Below are 22,708 nucleotides of genomic sequence, written 5' to 3'. Positions count from 1 at the left end.
ACAAGAATCTCAAAAACATTTTTGTTTACAAGAATCTAAAAAAAACAGCTTTTTTCCCCTCTCTTTCTCTCTCTTCCCCTTCTCCTCCTTCCCTCTCACCTCCACTCCTCTTTCTTCCTTCTCTCTCCCTCCTCCCTTCCCCATCCCTCCATCCCCAAACCCTTTCCCCTTATCGGATCTGGATCAGAGTGATTTGGTCCAAATCTGATAAGGAAGGGGATCGGAGGTCTCGGGAAGATCGGAGAGGAGAAGGGAAAATAGAGAAGATAAGAGGAAGGGACAAAAAGAGAGAGAGAAAAAAAAAGAAGCTATTGGGGGCGGAGGTGTGACGTTGGAGTAGCTATGGTGGTAGGAAGCAAGAATAGTGGAAAGAAATGGGAAAAAAAAGAAAGAAAATAAAAATTTTAAAATTTCCGAAGCCCTTCAAATATGCAAAAGTTTTTCCACTAATTTTACAGTAAGTTACAATAAAATTTTATAGAAATACCAAAAAAACACACACTCCAAATAGACTTTAAATTATACTTAATTTACTATATGAATTACATATAGTTCTAATTATTGCACCTTCGGCTTTTTGTTACTTTTCGAACTTAATTATATATATATATATATCTATATTTTAAATTGCCACCTAAAATCTCTCTAGACGAATGCCGAATTGTTAATGAAATACCACAATCTAGTAGTGTACTATTAAACTCAAAGGCATAATGTAGTAACTTTAAATTCAGAAACTTATAAGTTCCATACTAACTCGATGCATGATTTCCAAAACCATTACAAACTAAAAGAATTGTACTTCATCTTTCAATAAAATAATTGTCCTGCTCAAGAAGAAAAAAACAATTGTAGTTGTCCCACAACTGCATGCTGCTGTCACTCTCTTAGCAATATGTTACATGATTATTCAGTGTTTGGATAGACATTTTTGTTCAAATTAAATTCCAAGTAATTATTTTGTAGAGAAAACACTTATGATCTCTAGACCTACACATGCCTGCTAAATTAATGTCAATCACAATTCTTCGTAAGATTTAATATTCATACCCTTAATCACAATGTTCACTTGCATTACAAATATATTTTAATCACTTTTTAATTTTTTTAAGTGCCTTTTTATCGTACACACGCCACATTAGAAAAAACTACTAAGTAAATATTTCAAAATTTTTTTCAAATAATCTTCTATTTGACCACATTGGGGTGTTTGGATGCCCATTGTTTAAAAAATTTATTCACTGTAATACTATACCACTTTTTATGATTTAATGTGTTCAATATAAAAATATAGTTGAAAATATGTTTATAATGTAAGTTAAATAATTATTTCAAATAATGGTATACAACATTTTAGTACTTTGTAATATTTATGTTGAAGGTAGAATTTACATTATAATAATACAAGTTGATTCAGTTAATAAGAACGTATTACCTTCTCACAAAAAGATGTGTGCTTGAATCTCATTTGTCGACTGTTGATATAAGAACTGTATTGATGAACTATCTATAAAATGTGAGAATTATATTAGTGGACGATTTTTGGGTTTCGAGAGCATGTTCGAATACCACTATTAATGTAAGGTCCGTATTGATAGGTGATTTTACGAACCTTTGTAAGTGACTTACAGTTTCAAAGACATGCCCTGACCTGTGCTTGCATGTGACCTACGGTCCTAAGAGCATGTCTTGATCAGTAAAAGTGATCGGAATTTAATCTACTCAAACTTTTTCCACCCAAAAAAAAAAAAGTTCTAGAGCTTTATTTGGGAAAGAAATAAATGGAAGATGGTCTTTCACAAGTTTATATCCGTTGGGCCATTGGCGTTATCTTTACATCGGATTCCGGACGTACCATCTCAGAGATAGGTACGGTCATTGCACGTTAGTAGGGCCCACATACGGCGCAGTCTCCAAGAAGCCTCTCTCTCTCTCACTCTGTCTCTCTTGGCGGAATTGATTCATGTCAGCCGATTGACGACTTTCGTACGCGTACTACTGTTGTACTATTACCTGCTCCGTCTTATTCGTTGTACTGCGTGCCCCGGGGTGCATCATATTCTCATATTCATATCCAGACCACTTTATTCTTGTGCTTTTCGAGATTTGCCCCACTGGTTGTTTTTTTTTTTTTTTTGAGATTTAGCCCATTGGTTGTTGATTCATCATAATTTCATGCCCACTAACTAATTAAGGCAATTGTTGAATGATTAAATGATGCCTATGGCACACGCACACGCATATCACGCATAGTTTTAGGAAAAAAAGACGTGCAAAAATTGAAATAGATATGGTCAAAATGAAAACTTGGAATGGAAATTTTTTGGAAATTTTTTTTAGAATCACACTACAACACTTTTTCTGATACGATTTACGTAAAATTGAAAAAGTTATTAAAAAATAGAACGATGATAAAGGACGTGTTTACATAATGCGACATTTTTTCTCGATACTTTTAAAAAAATTACCTGAAAATTTAGCTATCCAAACACACTATTTATCTTACCTTAATATTCTAGGTTGAGTTTCAAGGGTCTCCTTCAATAGGCCTTGCTTGGATTGCTGTTTTTCGTAGAAAAATTTCGTCATTTTCCGTGAACACATTTTCCTATTACTTTTTTTCCTCACATACATCAAATCGTTACAGTAATTTTTTCATGAAAAATGACGGAAAATGCAATCCAAACGGGACCTAAGTTTTTAGCTAAATCTCAACTAAGATTCTTTTACCTCTATAATAACATCAAGCTAAAATATAGTGGAGTATAATAACGGGGGTTGATTTCATTATGCATGAAAGACTATGACACAGATACCAAAAGATTAGTGTTTCAAAAATAATACTTCACATTTTAAGATCAACCAGCAAGTTAGAGTTTTAAGTAATTACTTAATCCTTAAGAAAAAATTACATATATCTAAATCACTTTTGATTTAAGTGAATACATATGTCTAAAATTACAATATATCAAAAGTGAATATTCAGTTATACTGTGATTGTCCTATAATTGTTCCACCTAGGGCTGCAATTGACTCGAATTTGGTTAACATCGAGTTCGATCTGGGCGTTAATATATATTAGTCGAACTCAAGTAGTCATTTGTTAGGCTCGATCACTCAATGATTCGCTTGAAAAGCTCGAGTTGATGTGAAATTACAAAAATGCCTCTACATCAATTAAAATAGCGCTGACTTCAAGTTCCTTGCGAGCCAAAATATCAAGCGAAACTCGAGCTGACATTTCTAACTGCTCGCGAGCCAGAAATCGAGCTAAACTCGTGAGACAGAAATGAGTCGAGATTGAACTTTTCTTTTCTTAAGTCGAGTCGAGCTCAGGCATTATTTTTTTGGCTTGACGAGTTCGAGCTTGAATTCGAACTCACACATTAACAAGTCCAACTCGGTTTAATAAATTCAAAATTCGATATGACTCGATTCGTTTGCAACCCTAGTTCCATCTTTTGAATAATAAATCCTTAGGTTCAGTTCAAATTTTGTCCTTGATAATAGCTTTGTTAAAATCCCCTCCTCTATTGATTTCTCCACACCATTCCCTTGGTAAAGCGTTTTATGCTGTGTATGTGATTTTGAAAAATCAAAGTAAATATGACACTACCATTGTCTTAATCCTTAATCGTTCCATCTTCTGAATAAAAACATTTTGGTTCAGCATCAATTTTGTGCTCGATAATAGCTTTGCCAAAATCCCTTCCTCTAATGATTCTTCCAAACTTGACCTGATTCCCCATGTCAAAGCAGTTACTTATTTGGAGAAAGAGATTCTCCAGCTAAGCATGCTGAAGTATTCCAGAGATTATCCAGTTCCGAGTCCATTTCACATCACATAACAATGACCACATATCCTATTAGTGGATTAGGGTATTACGGTTATATACACTATGTCTCCCCCTAAGTAAATTGATTTAGAAAGTCTCTCCACATGCACGGTCAACTCACATGCGGTCTACCATCAGGCATCAGGCAGTAATTGCGTAAGCCGTAAAGGGCACAAACTCACAGTCAAAGGCCATATTATTGTTTTAGATTGATTTGTGAGTCACAGTCACAGTCAAACAATGTTTGGACAGTGCTTTTATCCCAAATAATATTTTACTTGCATTATAAACACATTCTTCAATTCATCTTTTTATATTCTCAATCACCTTTTTATCTCACATACAACACATTACAAAAAGTGCTACAGTAATTATTTCAAGTATTATTTCAAATAATACACTATCCAATTTGAAATATTATTTGGAATAATTACTGTAGCATTTTTTATGATGTGATGTATGTGAGATAAAGAAAATGGTTGAAAATATAAAAAAGATGGGTTAAAAAATGTGTTTATGATGCAAGCAAAATATTATTTGAGATAATTTCATTGGTTGGGTTTTTACAACGGGTGTCACTTGTTAGCACATTTAAATTATATTTAATTTATGGGTTTTTTTTAATGGGTGTCTTGTAAATATTGGTTAATACACCTAGGTTCCACATAACTTGTTATGTATACATATACTAACAATTATTACTTTCTCATGTATTTATATATTTTTTTTCTAAAAACTCTCATTGTATTTATACGTTTTTCCTAATTAGTTTTAAATTTCTAAAATTCGAACTTCTGAAATACATCTTAACAAGTTCCTGTAGGTATGAATCTAGACACCCGTTAGACAAACCATTAATTTATTTATCACGAAAATATAGACACTCACAGATATTGCATCCTCTGCATTTTGATACTTAGTTAAAAAATGACACTTTTATAAAAAAATAATACATAAAATCTCTCTTAACGAGTACATAATCTCGTTAGTCAAACCATTAAATTTTTTATTGTTACTTCTTCTTTAATAGTATATAGGGGGGGAAGGATGGGTTGGGTGGTACCGGGGGAAGGAGTATAAACGTGAGATCTTGGATTCGAATCTTCTTGCTTACAAAAAAAAAAAAAAAAAGTACATAGTTTTGGACATTTTTTGCTCCTATGCACAGGCTCCAACATACTGCATAAAGATCTTAAAATTAAGCCAATTTATGTGGTTCAATTGTAAGAAAGATGGATTATGTTCTCTATGATAGTACTGAGTTGAATTCGTGATCCTCAATATGAGAACTATATTGGTCGCCAATTCATGACTCTCCACCTTATTTTGTTATTTCTGCTTTTGAAACAGATTTAGTTTGATATTAATAAAATTTTCCACTCTTTCTATATAAAAAAAAAAGAGCAGGAAGTGAGAACTATATTGGTGGCCATTCATGATCTCTGTACATCAGGGTCTCAAGGCCTGCACTAGCCTATAGTGTCAAAATTATTCACACTTTTTGTTATATATATATATATATTATATGTGTGTATATATATATATATTCAAAAAAATTTGAATGATAAATTTTCATCCACGTGACTATCACGTGACACAGATTTTTGCCCCACTCATTTATTATCCCCTACACCATTTGTTTGTTTGTATGTGTAAACTTTCAACTTATCAATCAATTAATGCCATCCCTCCCCTCTCTCTCTCTCTCTCTCTCTCTCTCAGTCTCTCTTACCAGCTGCCTCCACCACTTATCACCTCCCCTTTGCCCCACCATTTCACACCCAAAAACACACTAAACACACACAGTTAACACCCAAGCACGGTCATCCTCCCCCACGATCCAATCAACCCACCATTTCACACCCAAACACCCACTAAACACACACAGTTAACACCAAAACACGGTCATCCTCATCCACGATCCAATCCTGTGTGTTATGATAGGTTTGTTAGACAAGTAGCTCAAACTGGCAAACTTCAAGAAACCTCAAAACTCACATAAACCTTAACTACTTCAAGAGAAAAATGACACCTTTGGTCCGAAAAACACGTTTTGGCTCATCTCGCTCGGTTTCCTCTTCAACCCTTGAACCCCTGCTCAACCTCCGCCTACTCTTCCTCTTCGTCCCCACCTTAAAACTACTGCTTCATTTTTCCAAGAATCCCAAAACAACCCCAGAATTGTTATCATATTACTAATATGGACATCTCTACCGCAGGAGGCCTACTGTTTTTGCTCAACGAAGACCTTTTGACTCGAATCTACTCTTTTCTCTCCGGTGACTCCTCCGACAAGAAATCCTTCCGGGCTACTTGCAAAACCTTCTATCGTGTGGATTCTCTTCAGAGAACCCATTTGAGAATCCTCCGCCCGGAGTTTCTCCCCCAGCTTCTTTCGAAATTCCCTTGTCTTAACTCCCTTGACTTCTCCGGCTGCCCCCGCATCGATGACGGCGCTTTGGCCGTCCTCCTCCGAAATGGGTCGGTCCCATTTTGGGCTACGAAGTTGAGGAGGGCGGTTTTGAGTCGGTCTTGTGGGTTAGGATATTACGGGCTGGACATTCTGGTTAAGTCTTGTCCTGTACTGGAGATTATCGACGTCTCGTATTGCTGCACATTCGGCGATTTGGAGGCTTCTGCGATCTCTTGTGCTGCGAATTTGAGGGATTTGAGGCTTGATAAGTGTCTTGGTGTAACTGATGTTGGGTTGGCTAAGATCGCTGTGGGCTGTGGAAGACTTGAAAAGCTTAGTTTGAAGTGGTGCTTGGAGATAACTGATATTGGGATCGATCTTTTGTCCAAGAAATGTTCAAATTTGAAGCAACTTGACGTTTCTTACCTAAAGGTTTGTTCATCTTCTTTATTAACATCTAAATATTCCACAGACATGAATACATGTGTACTTAATCCTTTTATATTAATAGATTTTTGGGAGCACGAATTTGCATGCAAAGTGATAGTCAAGTGAAGGTATTTTTCAGTTGTTTGTTTGTGGATATTGATACGTGTTTTTATTTGTCTTTTTTTGTAGGTAACAAATGAGGCTTTGCGTTCGATTAGTAGGATAAGTAAGTTGGAGGTATTGGCGATGATGAGGTGTGGAATGGTGGATGATGTTGGGCTGAGGTATCTGGGAAAAGGGTGCCCTTTGTTGCAGGTTAGTCTTTCAATTCATAGCTTCTGACATAATTATGAGGGTGTCTTATTTGGTTATTAATTAATGAAGTTGGTTGTAGCAGTGGTTGAAACACTTATTACGATTCAGTTTCTCTTTTAAGTTATCTACGGGATAGATATAACGGTATATATAGTTATAACTGCATACTTTTCAAGAAAATGTTTGCAGTGTACTATATCTTTGTACTTGAATGTGATCTAGTGCACAGTAATTGTAGCTATAGTGCTGAAACTTGCTGGAGCTGTCTTAGAAGTTGGATTCTGATGAATAGCCGAAATTATGTGTTATGGAAGTTTTCATTTTCTTGTTACGTATCTTAGTCTGTGATGGTTGTTTAAACTATATGTCTTATTTTGGAAGTTGTTTTTTATATTGTTACTTTCTTGAAGTGTATTAATCCTTTATCTTTGCTTGCTTTTTTGCATCACGTCTTTTATTTCTTCATTTCATTATTTTTTACCTTAAAATGGTTATATTCATGTACTTTGATTCTCTGCCAGTATGATTGTAATAGGGCCTAGGGAGTTCCATAAACGTGTTCAAACTTCTCCTTTGTATTTCAAATTCTCAAGTTCTCCCATTTGAAAGTTGCTAACAATTGGAAATGAACTCTTGGAATTAGCTGTAGTGGTGCATTTTAAAAGAGTTAAAAAAGAAACTGTAAAATGCGTTAACTATTAAATATGCTGGTGACATAGTAGATAATACAAGGAAATGAGAAAAAAAAACCGTTGTTACATGTTCAATTGAAAACTAGATGAAAAGATGAAGGCTTTTTGCCTTGGCAAGTGGATATCTCGTTTTGTAGTTTAGGTAGGTGCACCAGTGCTCAACTTTATTTGCTTTAAGGAATTTTTTTTATTACCTTTTTTTAATGTCGAGGAGTTTAATATCTTTAATATTTCTTCATTATGAGGATTAGCCTAATCAAAATTATGGAAATATTACCCTTTTTAGTAAGCTAGTCTCCATCATAGACATAATTAGTTGAACATAATTCAGGTGTTGTGCATGTTAAGTGCACTTGGAGCTTAGTGTCACATACATGTTCTTATTCAAGTTCCTCAAGGTAAAATTAGAGAAGCTGAAACAGCATGCAGCCGAATATTGTGAATGTGAAGGATATAATATTAGATTTACAATTTTGTCAGAGAACGTGATGTTTTTCTTGGTTGGTCTATTGCATTATTGATTGTCCACCAGTCAACTAACATAATCTTAGTTCCTATGGTTGACAGATGTTAGATTATATTCAGTACTATAAGATAAATTTATTCCCAAAATAAACTGCTGTTCTTTTTGGAAAGAATTTGCTGCATATTATCATTAGATGGTGGCACAGTCTTCAGGCATGCCCATACTTATTAGATAGTCTGGTTAACCCTACAGAGAATATAATAACCATGTGCGATTTTCAGTGGATGTGCAGTAACAAAACGATCATGAAAATTAAGTTATTTTTAAAAACAGATTTACTTTTTAACTGAAAGGTCATTTATTTGCTGCTCACAAGCTGCAGTCTACCTGCTGGTATCAAAACTAAAACGACAATTTCCATGTTAACTTAGGGTAAGTTGCGTAATTGGGTTTTAATATGTGTGCAGTAATCCATTGCATTTTGAGTTTGTGCATGTTATCTTGAACTGTGAAAAGATGCCATTTTTGGTATTTTCTATGTAAACCATTGATAGCATATACATTTGTCATATGAAATTCTCAATGGACATATGCAGTCTCAAAAGAAGCATGAACACTGTTATATTTCAAACAAATGTACGTTATAGCAAGATAATTTTTTTGCTGCTCACGTTTAAACAGTAACTGAACTTCAAGCAGTTAATTTCCTATGGTATCATATACTTTGTCAATTAGTTGCATCATCCTTGCTATTGTAATGGTGGTTTATAGGTGTCATTATATCTTAAGGCTGCTAATGAAGTTGAGGGATCTATCATGGCATAAACCATGCTCTTCAAATTCACTTTTGAGATTGCATTGTCTACAGGTACTGGACATATCACGATGTGACAAGCTGAGCTCCACTTCAATTGTTTCAGTTATCAAAGGACATAATGGCTTGATAGAGCTCCATGCTAGCTACTGTTTCTTTGTAAGTGGATATCCAGTTGAAAGTTAACTTAAGTTCTTATTAACTGCATTGGTGTGGAATCTGAGCTGTCATTGTCATTAATGTCATGCAGGAGCTTCACCTGACCCCATATTGTCTCTCCTTGGAGTTAAAGAATATAAAGACTCTAACACTCGATGGAGCACGGATTGCTCATTCTAGCTTCCAACTTATCAGCACAAGTTGCAAGTTTTTGGTTGAAATTGGACTTGGGAAATGCAAAGGGGTAACAGACAATGGCATTTTGCAGCTAGTATCTGGGTGCATTAATTTGAAAATGCTCAACTTGACGTGTTGCGGTGACATTACAGACATGGCAATAACAGGAATAGCAGAATCCTGTCAGAATCTTGTGTGCCTTAAGTTAGAGTGTTGTAATTTATTGACTGAGAAGAGCCTATATAGTCTTGGATCATTTTCCTACCTACTTGAGGAACTTGATCTCACAGATTGTTCTGGTGTTACTGACTTAGGTAACTAGAAGATATTTTTGAAGCTACCACATGGTTGTTTTTTTTTTTTTTTTTTTTTGTTAAAATAATTTAGTGAATCATTAGATACTTTTGGTATTGATGTTTTCTTTTTTTTGACGTTTTCAGGGCTCGGCTATTTGTCTAGATGTTCAAAGCTTGTATGCTTGAAACTGGGGCTGTGTACTAACATCTCAGACAAGGGAATATCCTATATTGCTTCTTGCTGCACAAAAACCTGTGAACTTGATCTCTACAGGTAATTATTTTTCTAAAGTGGTTTTAGCATAAGTGGAGGTATTAAATTTGGTATAATGATCTAGATAATTGGCCACAGGTGTTCAGGAGTTGGGGATGATGCATTAGCTTCATTGTCAGTTGGTTGCAAGAAGTTAAAGAAGCTGAACTTGTCTTACTGCAATAAAATAACCGATAGAGGGATGAAATTTTTGGGTCACATAGAGGTTCTTTCTGATCTGGAGATACGGGGTTTGCTGAACATAACAAGCGAAGGTTTGACAGCAGTTGCGGCTGGATGCAAGAGACTTGCGGAATTGGACATTAAACACTGTGAGAACATTGATGATTCAGGGTTTTGGGCTCTTGCCCACTACTCAAGGAACTTGCGACAGGTAAAAAGGTCTCAACTTTGAATTGGAATATGAGTAAAGTTGAAAACTTTAAATAGAAAAGTGTTGAATTGGAGTAGGTATAGCAGTGGAGTATGATGCCATACTATTGTTTTAAATCTTAATCATGAATATCTGTAAATTCACAAAAGCCATGGTCATCAGGTTTTTATGTTGAAAAGAAAGGTCTTGAAGCAATTAAAACATTGCCTTTCCAAGAGAACAATTATAAATTTGAGCAGTGGACCTTTTTTCTCATTAAAAATTACCTATGTGACATGATGGTGGAACACTTGTTTGGAAGTGGGAAAATTTATTTAGGAAGACACATGTATCAGCTACTGTCGGCTTATGATGTGAAAGTTTTTTAATTTTTTCAGATATCATTGCTACACAGTTACCTTTTGTTCCATATTTCTCATACTTGACTCAGCAAGGCATGTGATAGATTAGCAATTTTGTCCTTTTAAACACGCACCCCCACCCCCCGAAAAAAAATCTCACGGAAATTGGTACAAGCAAGGAGAATCTTTTTCTTTATATAACTTATTAGATCTGATAACTGAGGTGTGAGATGAACTGATGATGTCATTTAGGTTTTAGATATTTAATTTTTGAGGAGTCAATTAAAGGTAAGGTTGGTACGAGCATTTCTGTTTTGATTCATGCTCAAGTTTCTAACTGTAAGGATGATAGTTCTACTGAGTTCTTGTACTTTCTATATAAGATATGAAGACATATAATCATCATCACCTCTATATATTTGGGGCCTGCCAAAATTTTCTGACACAAAATGATATGACATACACAACTTACATGAAAAAAGCCTCATGTTATTTGTATACACACTCTGAATCTGTATATATATCTCTTATTACTCAATTGTCAATGGTTTCATCAACATGGTTGTTCGAGTGCAGAGACTTTGTTAATGAAGCTTTAGTGTTTTCTGTAGCATGCAGCAATACCTCTGGTATTTGTTGTATGCATATACTCGACCACAAAATATTTTTGGAATTATTTGTCAGTGGAACAAATCATGCAAACACATAAATTTGCATATAGAAGTTACCTAAAGGTTTAATACCCACATTTGGCTTATATTATGGGGTAAGATAAAAATTGTTGGCCTATTCGAAGGGTCAGACTGTGTGCTTATAAGTTAACTCCTTAACTTGTGCACAATAATCAGGTCACCATTGTAGTTCATACTTCGGAGAAATTATTGCTTGTGCCATCTAGTGTGCGCAAGTCATAAACAGTATCAGTGCAGGAAAGACCAATCCTTATAACTGTAGTGCATGCATTCCAAAAGGATGGACATATAGGATAGGCTATAAAGCATTAACATCTCTTCATCCACTTTGAATTGACAATATGAAACCTTCATTTTGACGAGTCTGCTTGCTGTACTTTTTACAATGTAAAACTGCTGTACAAGTACAGATTTTAGCTGTGCTTAATTGGTTATCCTCGTATTCTTATCGTGTTCCTTCTTGAGAAGATTTAGGCCAATATTTTTTGTCATTTCTGCATTGTGCTTGTCAAAATACTGATACATATATGCTGTTACTAACTAAAATCTTTATGATATAAGCAAAGAAAGTTGGTCATTGAAAGTACTGAAATACTTTAGTTTTAGCAGATCAATTTGAGCAATTGTGCCATTAGAGACGTGGGACTCTGCATGGTGATGGGAAATTTGACACGGCTGCAGGATGCAAAGTTGGTCAACCTCATCAATGTAACAGTAAATGGATTTGAGCTTGCTCTTAGGGCATGCTGCGTGAGGCTCAAGAAGGTCAAGTTGCTTACTTCCCTTAGATTTCACTTATCCCAGGAGATAGTTGAGATGCTAGCAGCAAGGGGCTGCAGGGTTAGATGGGACTAGGCCTTCCACAATAATTTACAACTAGATGTGTGCAGCTTCATATTATAGATTATACATATTATACATGCAACAGAAAAGAAACTCGTAGTAGCAACTGGGAAATTGGAATGAAGAACGTTAATGGTGTTGTAAAAGGCCTCAAGCCACAAAATAAGGCCTCAAGCACATGTATTCGTATGATTTTTATTCTATTATCGAGTAGAAAACACTAAGGGGTTGGTTAATTGCAGTCTAATGATCTAATCTGTATTAAATGATGAACGGTTTTATCTGTGCATTGGAACAGTTGAAAAACGCCCAAGAGATTTGTGGAATTTGCATCCTAATCTGGGGTTTCTTGCATATATATATATATATAGTGTGGGGTTTCTTGCATAGATTCTTAGGGCAACTGTTTTAGCTTCTTAGTTTATTGCTAGAATCTTATGAATCTTGGGTCATACCCTAATCATGTTTGGCAAGCATTGTAAGACGTGTTACTGTACTAGACTTACGGCGCAACGGAACTTCTGTTTCACATTCTGTGTCACTCTCGGTTTCACTTTTTATTATATTGTTATTTTTCCTACATAAACATCATGTTTTAATTGTGTATAACTTAATTAATAGTTATTGAATTTTAATGAAACAAAAAAGACCTAAAATATGATGTTTATGTAGGAGAAATAGCAATATAATAAAAAGTGGAACAGAGTGTGAGATAGAAGATTGGTTGCGGACTTATGGGAGTGTAATACTTTGTGCAACGTATTTTTTGTTCGACTTTCTACGCCACTTACTGTTTCACTTTTTATTATTTTGCTATTTATTCTTCATAAATATCATATTTTAGATTTTTTTTTATTTTCTTAAGATCCAATAGTTATTAATTGAGTAATACATAAAATTTAACAAATTAAAAAAATCAAAATGCATAAAAAATGAGATTTTTTTTGAATTTTTTGTTGTATTTTTTAAGCTTCTATTATATATTACTTTTTTGAGATTGTTGTATTTATTTTTTATTTAATTAAATAGTTATTGAATCTTAAGAAAATAAAAAAAGAATTAAAATATGATGTTTGTGAAGAAAAAATAGCAATATAATAAAAAATGGAACAGAGAGTGGCATAGGAAATAGGACAGAAGATTCATTACGAATATTTTGGCAAATGGAAGCAAAGAATTCTTAAATCTGAAATGTAATGCCGTGTTACTATTTTGTAATTGGAATTTTAAATGAGTGTCTATTCACCCCTAAGCTCAAGTTATTATGTAAATACCCACAGTTATACTTATTCAAATACCAATATTACCCCAATCTAGTTAATTTCATATATTCTCAGTGATTTTGTTGGACCAATTATCTAACAATTACTCCTTTTCTTCTCTTTCTTATTGACACAATAAGGTTTTGTTTGCTTCTCTCACATCCTTTCCAACTCGTGCCTTCCAATGTCTCTCAATCTTTTCTATTTTACAATTTCTTTTCATTTTGTCGATACTTAGAGATGATGTGGCTCAAGATTTTTTGCATTACTCTCTTCTCCATTTTGCTCGTTATTTTTTCATCAATATCATTCAATTTTTCTTGATTTTTTTTTCTTTTTAACTTCTATTCCATTATGTTTTCTATTAAATAATCTTTGCTTACAATTTTGTTTTACTTTTATTCCATTATGTTTTCCATCATTATCAGTACATTATTACAATTTTTCGTCAATTTGTTTAGATTTGTTACAAGTGCTTTACCTACTCTTAGATGGCTTCATCAATTTTTGCTGAACCTTAAATCTTTACGATGCAATGGCTACTTTAGCAGACAAACTCGTATTTGTTTGCAAGAGAAGAAGGGGAATATTAGGCCACATCTAATCCTTCATACGAGAATCAATTTTTCCATATTATAAAATTAAAATCTTGAAGGTCTACTATGTTTTTTTTTAATTCTTTTTTTTTTTAATTAAAGACCATGGAAAAATTGTGTGATTGCTATTATGATATTATTCGAACTCAATCCTAGGATATATGCAACATATTATATTTCTTTGAATTTTGGTTGTTTGGTTTATTAGTGTGTAGTTGATCTTCAAACTTCACTATCTTTTCCACTATTTTAATTATTATATAAATCTTGACTTCAACATGTGTCCGTATTTTCTAATAACTAGATTAAATTTATTGTAAAATGTGTTACATTCTATATCCCACGAATATGAAGGAAGAAGTGTGTGTACATTTTTTTGGATTATTTTCATTTTAGATTGTTAGTTGTTTGAGTTAAATCATATTGTATTTGCCAAAAAAAAACTTTAAATACAACTTGAAAAATTAAAAATAAGAGCGCTTTAGAGTAAAAGAATTACAATATATTATAAAAAACTGAAAACCAAAACAATGAGTAATGAAAATAATAGATAAATAAATTAAAGAGATAGAAGAAGTAGGCAAGCTATTCAATTAATTAGAGAGAGAAGAAAAGAAGTAATTGGTGAGTAATGGGCCAACAAAATCAATGAAAATATATGGAATTAACTATTGAGAGTAATGTTGATATTTGGAAAAATATTGCTCTAATAAGAAGATTATCCCTTTGACAGTATTGCCAGCCAAACTTGTGATTGTACATATGGAAGTTCTAATGCTTGTGGCATGTAAAATCACTTAAACAGATTGTATGACTAATCTAGAACACAATTTGCATTACAAAATCACTTTTTTTTTTGGGTGGTTTTATAGCTCTCCTGGAACTGTTACACAGTTTTTAGTCTAGGACGAGTGCAAGGGATTTGCAAATCCCTTAACCATATACCTTTCCTTAGCCTCCATTCCCCCACCACCCTCCTCTCCCCAAACAACTTACACACACAAAAGCACATAGTTTATGACATTGCAAATTTCTAATGCTGGTCAAGACTAAAGATTTAGGAATATAGTTCTTAACGGGCAGCAATTAACTAACTTTTACATGAACATTTACAGTAGCGTCACGTTTAGCTCTAGAATCCCTGAAAAATTTTTGATAGAAGCAGACTACTTAGCTTGCAAGACATAAACAGTGAAGAATATTTGATCCCATAGTATGCAAGGAAGCATAACTTGTACTCTGTTACTTGCAAAAGCATAGTTTTCCAAGCAAGAGTGAAGAGATAGATATTCCTTGTCTTTTGTATCAAAGAATCTAAGAACTCTCTAAATAAATGCATATTATATTGCCGCGTAAAACAGCAATGCCAACCACGTTCTTCACCATGCAACAGCACAGTAAAACAATGGCATTTTCCAATGTTGTTCTCTTTCTTCTCATTCTTTTACCTTGCGGATCCAAAGTTCAATCCCAAGAAACCAGTGCTTATCCAAAAGATCAAAACCACCAGGGCTTTGAGACCATGATGACACAAGCTTGTCAACATGTTGATGATCAGACTTCATGTCTCGCCAACCTGCAATCTAGGCTGGACACTTGGAGCCAACAAAATCCCATCTCAGTCCTCAAAGCTGCCCTGGAGAACACGCTCAATGAGGCAAGATTAGCCGCTGATTCACTCACAAAATTCAGTACACTCTCGGTGAGTTATCGCGAGCAAATTGCAATAGATGACTGCAAAGAGCTTCTTGATTTTTCAGTCTCCGAGCTAGCATGGTCTTTAGCAGAAATGAACAGGATTAGATCCGGCGTCAAGAATTCTCACTATGAAGGAAATCTGAAGGCGTGGCTCAGCGCTGCGTTGAGCAATCAAGACACATGCCTGGAAGGATTCGAGGGCACGGACCGGCGTCTTGAGCGGTTTGTTAGGGGAAGTCTAACACAAGTTACCCAACTAATTAGCAATGTTTTGAGTTTGTACACTAGACTGCATAGTCTACCTTTTAAGCCACCAAGAAATAGTCCTAATGACACTAGTGAAAGCGTGGATTTTCCAGAGTGGATGACTGAGGGAGATCAAGAAATAGTTTCTGCTAGTCCAAAAGGGATGCATGTTGATTCCGTTGTTGCATTGGATGGGAGTGGGCATTATCGTTCTATAGCTCAAGCAGTATACGAGGCTCCTAGCTATAGTATTAGGAGGTACATCATATATGTGAAGAGAGGAGTTTACCATGAAAATGTTGACATGAGGAAGCAAAAGACTAATATCATGCTTGTGGGAGATGGAATTGGGCAAACTGTGATCACTGGTAACCGAAACTTCATGCAAGGATGGACAACTTTCAGGACAGCTACTGTTGGTACGTAATACTCTGTTTATATGGTTCTTCAAAATTTTGAACCTTTGCTATTTCTATGAGCTATTATATACTTAAATACACGTTAGTTTTCATTAAATATTTTTCTTGAATAGGGTGAGACCAAAAGGTTTCTTTTTCCTATTATTTTACTACGGGAAAAGGCCAACGGATTGCCATATAGTAACAATCAAAACAACAACTTGGTTTTTCTAAGAAAAGAAAACAGCCAAAAGGGAAAAAAAAAAGTGTAGATTCAAATGATCAGCTCCTTTTCTTTCTCCAATTTAAAATTTCTTTTGACTATCCAAAGGTGACCTATACGGAATGAACTTAGATATGTTCATTGGTGTTAACTTTCAATTTAACAAGCTACAAATTTCGATCAATTTCATAGAAGTTATTTGATGATGGCAATCAATTTGTATTTCTTGTAGCTGTTTCCGGCAAGGGATTTATAGCCAGAGACATATCATTTCGTAACACCGCCGGACCGGAAAACCATCAAGGAGTGGCACTCCGAGTCGACTCCGACCAATCGGCCTTCTTCCGGTGCAGCATGGAGGGGCATCAGGACACCCTATACATCCAATCCCTCCGCCAATTCTACCGGGAATGCAGCATCTATGGCACCATAGACTTCATCTTTGGCAATGGTTCAGCTGTTCTTCAAAACTGCAAATTATTCACAGGTAATCCCTTACCCCTCCAAAAAGTAACCATCACAGCCCAAGGCCGCAAAAGCCCAGATCAAAGCACTGGATTTATCATTCAAGATAGTTTTGTTTACGCGACGAGGCCCACTTATTTAGGCCGGCCTTGGAAACAATTTTCAAGAACGGTGTTCATGAACACCTACATGAGTTCTATGGTCGAGCCTAGAGGTTGGCTAGAGTGGAGCGGGAACTTTGCATTGGGTACTTTGTGGTTTGGAGAGTATAGGAATTATGGGCCAGGTGCATCTCTAGCAGGCAGGGTTAAATGGCCTGGCTATCATATCATTATGGATGCTTCTGCGGCCGGTTACTTCACGGTTGGGCGGTTCATTGATGGGCGGTCTTGGTTGCCGAGCACTGGGATCAAGTTCACAGATGGTTTGACCAATTAAACAGTATCTATTTCTAAGGTGTTCAATAATGATGGGCTATATTGGTTGCCAGCCAGTATTGTAGTGCTAGCCCTTGACGGTTTGATCTAGGGAAGTTGTTTTAAGTATTTATTTATAGGGAAGTTGTTTTATTTATTGTTTAAAAAAATTATAAAGACCTCCACATGAATGGCTATACAAAGGAATAAATTTTTTTATTGATAATTTTAGAATTTTCTTAATGTCATGTTTTACACTTCGCAGGAGGCGAAGAACGCTTGAAATCGTCTGTCCCTGATTTTGTCTCTGTTCCGTTCTTGTTTAACTGTCATGTATATTGATTAATAATTTTTAAAATTCTATTCTGCATAAGTCTAACAATCAATAACTTTTAGGATTTTATTAGAGGATAAGTTTAGCAGCACAATACAAGTAGCAGTTGAATGAAAACGGAACAGAGACAAAATTCGTAACAGAAGATTTGATGCGAGCTTCCTGAGGCTAAAGGGCTGAAAACATAGTAAGTTAATAACTTAGCGAAGGTTCAACCGGCAGGCTCGACCAAGGCAGTATTCTCTAGGCCGGTGGAAGTACCCGTTTTTAGTTTTTACACCATCGCTTTGCTTCCCATTTAAAATTCTGCTTTAGAAATTTGACCAGACCAACCAAGGTATGCTTGTAAAAGAATAATGCTTAAATGGAAGGGACACAAAAAAAAAGGTTGTACGTCTTCTGGGGTGCCAAGTAGCCTACAAAACTACGTCCTTCAAGAATCCATTTTCTGCAAGTGTGGCTTCTTAGAAGTTGGCTGCATTCTGGTTTTCTTCGACATATAATCTGAATGGTATCAAAAACTTGTTCAATCTACCCGTAATGTTCGCATTAATGAATGGTATCAAGCTTCATTCATTAATGTTCGCATTTTTCCCGTTCACAAGAGAGATAATTCAATCTACCCAACTTGCAATATCGAAGTTGATCCTTCTACCAAGAAATGCCAACTCAACTCAATTGAGTTGACTTCGATTGCATCCAAATTAAGGAACTATTTGTCGTTTGACTTGAAAAGCAGGACATTATTGAACATCAAAATTTCCTAATTTGTATTTCCTTACCTCTCTTAATGTTAATTTTGTTATGACAGCAACCAACAGATCTTCTAGCTCTTTGATTTTGAAGCACGACTTTTATTACGAAGGGTTTTTTTAACGGTCGCCTATTGGATACTACTTAACGCACCTAAATTTCATCTAACTTATCATATATATATATACGTACTAATAATTAGTATCTTCCCTTCTATTTATATACTTTCCTTAATTAATCTTACTTCTCAAAAATCTAATATCTGAAGTATATTTTAAAGAATGTCTGTCTAGACAGAGCTTGCTACAAAACTAGTATGCTTTTTGGTTGGTGTACCCATAATTTTGGACTGAGTTGCTAGTCGTCCTAGCACCAGAACATGGTAAAGGAAGGACCTGTAACAGATGAATAGTAACAAAATATCACACTTCTATTAAAAAAAATGTATAAAAAATTTACACAAAATTACAAAACGTTTAAAAAATGCTATATGGTTAATAGATCAACCGTCCCTGTCCCGCGTATGTAAAGGGAAAATGCACAGCTGTTAGCTTTGTATGTAGCCAAACATTAAATCAAAACACTATCTTAATCCGAGTCAATGTAAGCAATGTTTTGAGGGGAAAAGATTGAACTGTTTGAGATCTTTGATTAGACGGTCTAACTAAAATATATACCTTCTGAAATTTCTAATTAGTGTCGGTGGGAGCTTGGAACTTCCGTACTTTACGGACGTGGTGCAATAAACAATTAGGGGTATGCTTAGGCGCTTAGCCAGTGAGCCTGGTTACTGCTAAAACCTATTTTTGAATGACTAAGTAAATGAGGGAAAAGAACCCGTATAGCTAATTTATCTTCCCCTGTTTCTCAATTTCTGTATTTTTGGGGGAAAATATTTGTTGCTGTATTTTATTTGTAGGAAGTTTGTAAATTTATTTTCAGTGGCGGAATCATGTTCAGTCCAAGCACCCCTTCATTTTTTTTTTAGAAACTATAGCATAAGCTGTAAAAAATTTAAAAATTTTAGTATTACCTCACTTTTGTCTGAATTTTGATAATATCCCCTATTACCCCAAGATTGTCCCCTAAAAGTATTGAAATTTTTTACAACTTCCCTCCATATTTTCATAATGAAACATTGAACTAAAACATATAACGGGCTCCTACTTTTTGCATTTCCAATGAATGTTATTTACTTACTGAACTTTTCTTAATATTCAACCATATGAATTATAGGTGAAGGAAAACATTCATTCGATAATTCATTCTATTCGCCTTTGTATTCGATTTATCATTTGCTTACCTTTCTTTAACTTGCTATTTATCTTCACATTTTAATGTCCAGTGAAATGCTTAAAGTGCGTTTGATAAAACTGAAATATGAAATATGAAATAATTAAATTATTAAGTACTAAATATGATAAATTTGAATGTATATCATATTCAATGATAAGTAAATAGTTCATCACTTATTTTTTGGGAGTAAGTTTTACCTAAAAAATTTAGTACCATTTAATTAATTCAGGTGTTCAATTTTTGGTTATCAAATGCGTTTGAACATGTTAAGATTTGAATCTGTTAAATTTAAGTACTGAATTGCATTATCAAACAGGGTCTTAATTTTGAGATCGTATAACAAGAAGAATTGAATTTTAGCTACTAGAACCAATAGGTCAATTGCCAGTCCTGTAAATACGTGCATTTTCAAAGTTTTTTGCTTATATTTGATTGAGGTAAATCAATCAATATGCTCTTAACTTTTTTTTTTTCCCCTCAAAATCAGCATCAACTTTAGCCGAACTATATTTAGTCTTGACCGAATAAAGGTTGTAAGAAAACAAAAAAGAACCGAGAATTCCTAATCAGCCTGAGAAATTCAAATTTGACAGGTTTGCTGGATAGCAGCTGCCCATATAGACCAAGTCCTTTTGGGTCGCCTCCTCTTTATTTCCGCTGTTTGCGATTTTTTATTCCCATCTCTCGAAGGTGGGACAATTAATTAGCAACACGCTTTTTGGAGAATTGGAACCTTCAACGTTCATTCATTGCTAAAGGGTCCTAATTCACTAAAGAAGCTAGTCCATGAGATCAAGATCAAAATTTTGAAGCAACACCTTTTTTTTTTTTCCCTTTTTCAAAATGTCATAATATCATTAAAATCTATATTAATGACAGAAGTTATATCATTAATTAATCATATCATTCATGCATAGGTATCAAAACACAGATATAAGAGAATGGGCACTATAGCCCTGAAGCAATGCATTAATTGGCGATGAATTGACAACACTAGTCATGTTTTGTATTCTATTCTAATTTGACCACGCAAAGGTGCTTCTTGGTACAACAGCAACAGTTGTTAAAACTTAGACATAAGTGATATCTAGTCGGGCCGGTGTCCTCCGAGTTTCTTCTTTGACCCCTTTGATTCCCCTTCTCTCTTGTACAGAGTAGAAATAGGTGTAAAATCGAATCTATCGTGTCAGAAAAAAAAAGGATATCTAGTGATCGAAAATGGGGTCGGTGAAGTGGTTAGCTTTTAGTACATTAATTAATTCATTTTAAGATGGAAATCATGCAAACCAATTGTTTTAATACATTTTGAGCTATTCGTTATCCATCAAAATGGCTTTCCGTTCCCTATTGTGGTCGGGGCACGAAATTTTCTTTATTTCTTCTTTGACATAGCCAAAAATCTGGAGTATGCTTTTTATTTTTGTGACTACGATTTTATTTTGATGCATTTCCTTTGGGTTCCTCAAACCTTTCGTTATCAATCAAGATGCATTTCCTGTGGCATACGTAAAGCATCCCTCTCTTTTGTTATCACTAGCTCAATAAATTTAAGGGTACATTACATATAACACTTATGTGGTCTTGTCCGTTGTCACGTGACCCCTTAACGTTTGAAAATATCTACTTTAATTTCTTGTGATTTCATGTAAAATAAAATAAAAATTTAACGAAAAATAGCCTCTATAATATTGTTACTTAAAATATCAATATCACCATTTCTTAAACATTAAATCGATCAATGGCCTAATGATTTTGCATAAAAGCATAGAAGAATTATGTAGACAAATACAAAAAGTATAAGGGGAAGGGGTGAAATGGATGTTCATGCAAATCATGTGAGATTAAGTGGATATTATGATTCCATCTAACGGAATGTTCATGCAAATCACGCGAGGTTAAGTAGATATTATGATTCCATCTCACGCCATTTTAGAGCGCGTTTGTTCAATTAGTATAATCTATGGTGCTTTCCATCCATTTTTCACTATACTTAGAACTACACGGGAGCTATATGACTATTTTAAAATCTTAAGAGAGTCATGTAGTATTATATAAAACTATAAGGGAATTACACGTAATTTACCCTAAAATTTAAATCCAGTCATTAGTATTCCAGCACAAAGAACATTTTCAGTCGATTATATATCCCAAATCTTTCCGAGTCGCACTATACCTATCTATACAAAGGTAAAGTGAGATCTTACTACTGAAAAGGCGGAAGGAACGGCATAACTTCAGAGATATATCTAATCTTACAACCAAATCTGCGGAACACGTCTGTGATCGGTCCGCGGCGGCTTGCTATTGGATCCCACGTTAATACATGCTAGTACATGTTTGTCCTACTCTTTCTTGCAACTTTTTCAAGATTTGGCCAATGTATTCTTGTTTCTTAATTTCTAACAACTCCGCTTTGGCTTTAGCATAGATTAGTTATTCATTATACCATATAGCATCTTAATCAGCCACGAGGTTTGTCTTTAGCATAGATTATAGTATGTAAAATAAACCTTAAATGTTCCTTTATGTTCCCTTGTTCTGTTAAAACGCGGTTTGTTACAGGAAGACTCTAGCGCAGCCTTGGAAGATCAATATCCATTCTCCAAAACCTGCAAACAGATTCCCAACCTGGATAACAGCTTCACAAATTGTGGAAAAATGGAGAGAGTAAAATACTCGTAGAATTTGGAGGAAAGCGAATTTTAATTGACTTCCAACCCTTCGCGTAAATTCAGACCTAAACACGGTTTCAAATTTCAAGAAAGACAGATTTACGGCTAACATCTTGACGTGTACTGTATGTTTGAATTTTTTTTAGTTCCATGAATCTCTTTCGATTTCTTTTTCTATATATATAGGTTTCAGTGCTGCATAAAATTCATAGTCTTGAAAATTAGGCAA

At 34.7% G+C, this 22,708-nt stretch overlaps 2 protein-coding genes across 2 annotated transcripts; both read left to right on the top strand.

Moving 5' to 3' along the window:
* Positions 1-5,489: 5,489 nt before the first annotated feature.
* Positions 5,490-12,458, top strand: LOC113732905 (F-box/LRR-repeat protein 3-like). Its single transcript, XM_027258940.2, has 7 exons — positions 5,490-6,681; positions 6,868-6,993; positions 9,020-9,124; positions 9,216-9,615; positions 9,742-9,871; positions 9,950-10,244; positions 11,887-12,458. Exons 1-7 carry the CDS (start codon positions 6,037-6,039, stop codon positions 12,130-12,132), a joined length of 1,947 nt encoding a protein of 648 aa, XP_027114741.1. The 5' UTR covers positions 5,490-6,036; the 3' UTR covers positions 12,133-12,458.
* A 2,863-nt stretch (positions 12,459-15,321) lies between these two features.
* LOC113732904 (putative pectinesterase/pectinesterase inhibitor 22) lies at positions 15,322-17,650 on the top strand. Its single transcript, XM_027258939.2, has 2 exons — positions 15,322-16,341; positions 16,776-17,650. The coding sequence occupies exons 1-2, from the start codon at positions 15,342-15,344 to the stop codon at positions 17,444-17,446; spliced, it is 1,671 nt and encodes a 556-aa protein (XP_027114740.2). The 5' UTR covers positions 15,322-15,341; the 3' UTR covers positions 17,447-17,650.
* Positions 17,651-22,708: the final 5,058 nt, after the last annotated feature.

The sequence above is a fragment of the Coffea arabica genome, chromosome 2e (genome assembly GCF_036785885.1).
Source record: "Coffea arabica cultivar ET-39 chromosome 2e, Coffea Arabica ET-39 HiFi, whole genome shotgun sequence".
Lineage (NCBI taxonomy): Eukaryota > Viridiplantae > Streptophyta > Magnoliopsida > Gentianales > Rubiaceae > Coffea > Coffea arabica.
Note: the sequence above shows the minus strand (reverse complement) of the source record. Positions and strands in the feature narration are given on the sequence as shown.

What these genes read in the sequence shown, in the direction of transcription:
- LOC113732905 (XM_027258940.2), top strand. Translation starts at nt 6,037, where the DNA reads ATGGACATCTCTACCGCAGGAGGCCTACTGTTTTTGCTCAACGAAGAC. An exon ending in ATGCTAGCTACTGTTTCTTT is followed by an intron (nt 9,125 to 9,215) that starts GTAAGTGGATAT and finishes AATGTCATGCAG; the next exon opens with GAGCTTCACCTGACCCCATA. An exon ending in ACTCAAGGAACTTGCGACAG is followed by an intron (nt 10,245 to 11,886) that starts GTAAAAAGGTCT and finishes TAGTTTTAGCAG; the next exon opens with ATCAATTTGAGCAATTGTGC.
- LOC113732904 (XM_027258939.2), top strand. Translation starts at nt 15,342, where the DNA reads ATGCCAACCACGTTCTTCACCATGCAACAGCACAGTAAAACAATGGCA. An exon ending in TTTCAGGACAGCTACTGTTG is followed by an intron (nt 16,342 to 16,775) that starts GTACGTAATACT and finishes TATTTCTTGTAG; the next exon opens with CTGTTTCCGGCAAGGGATTT.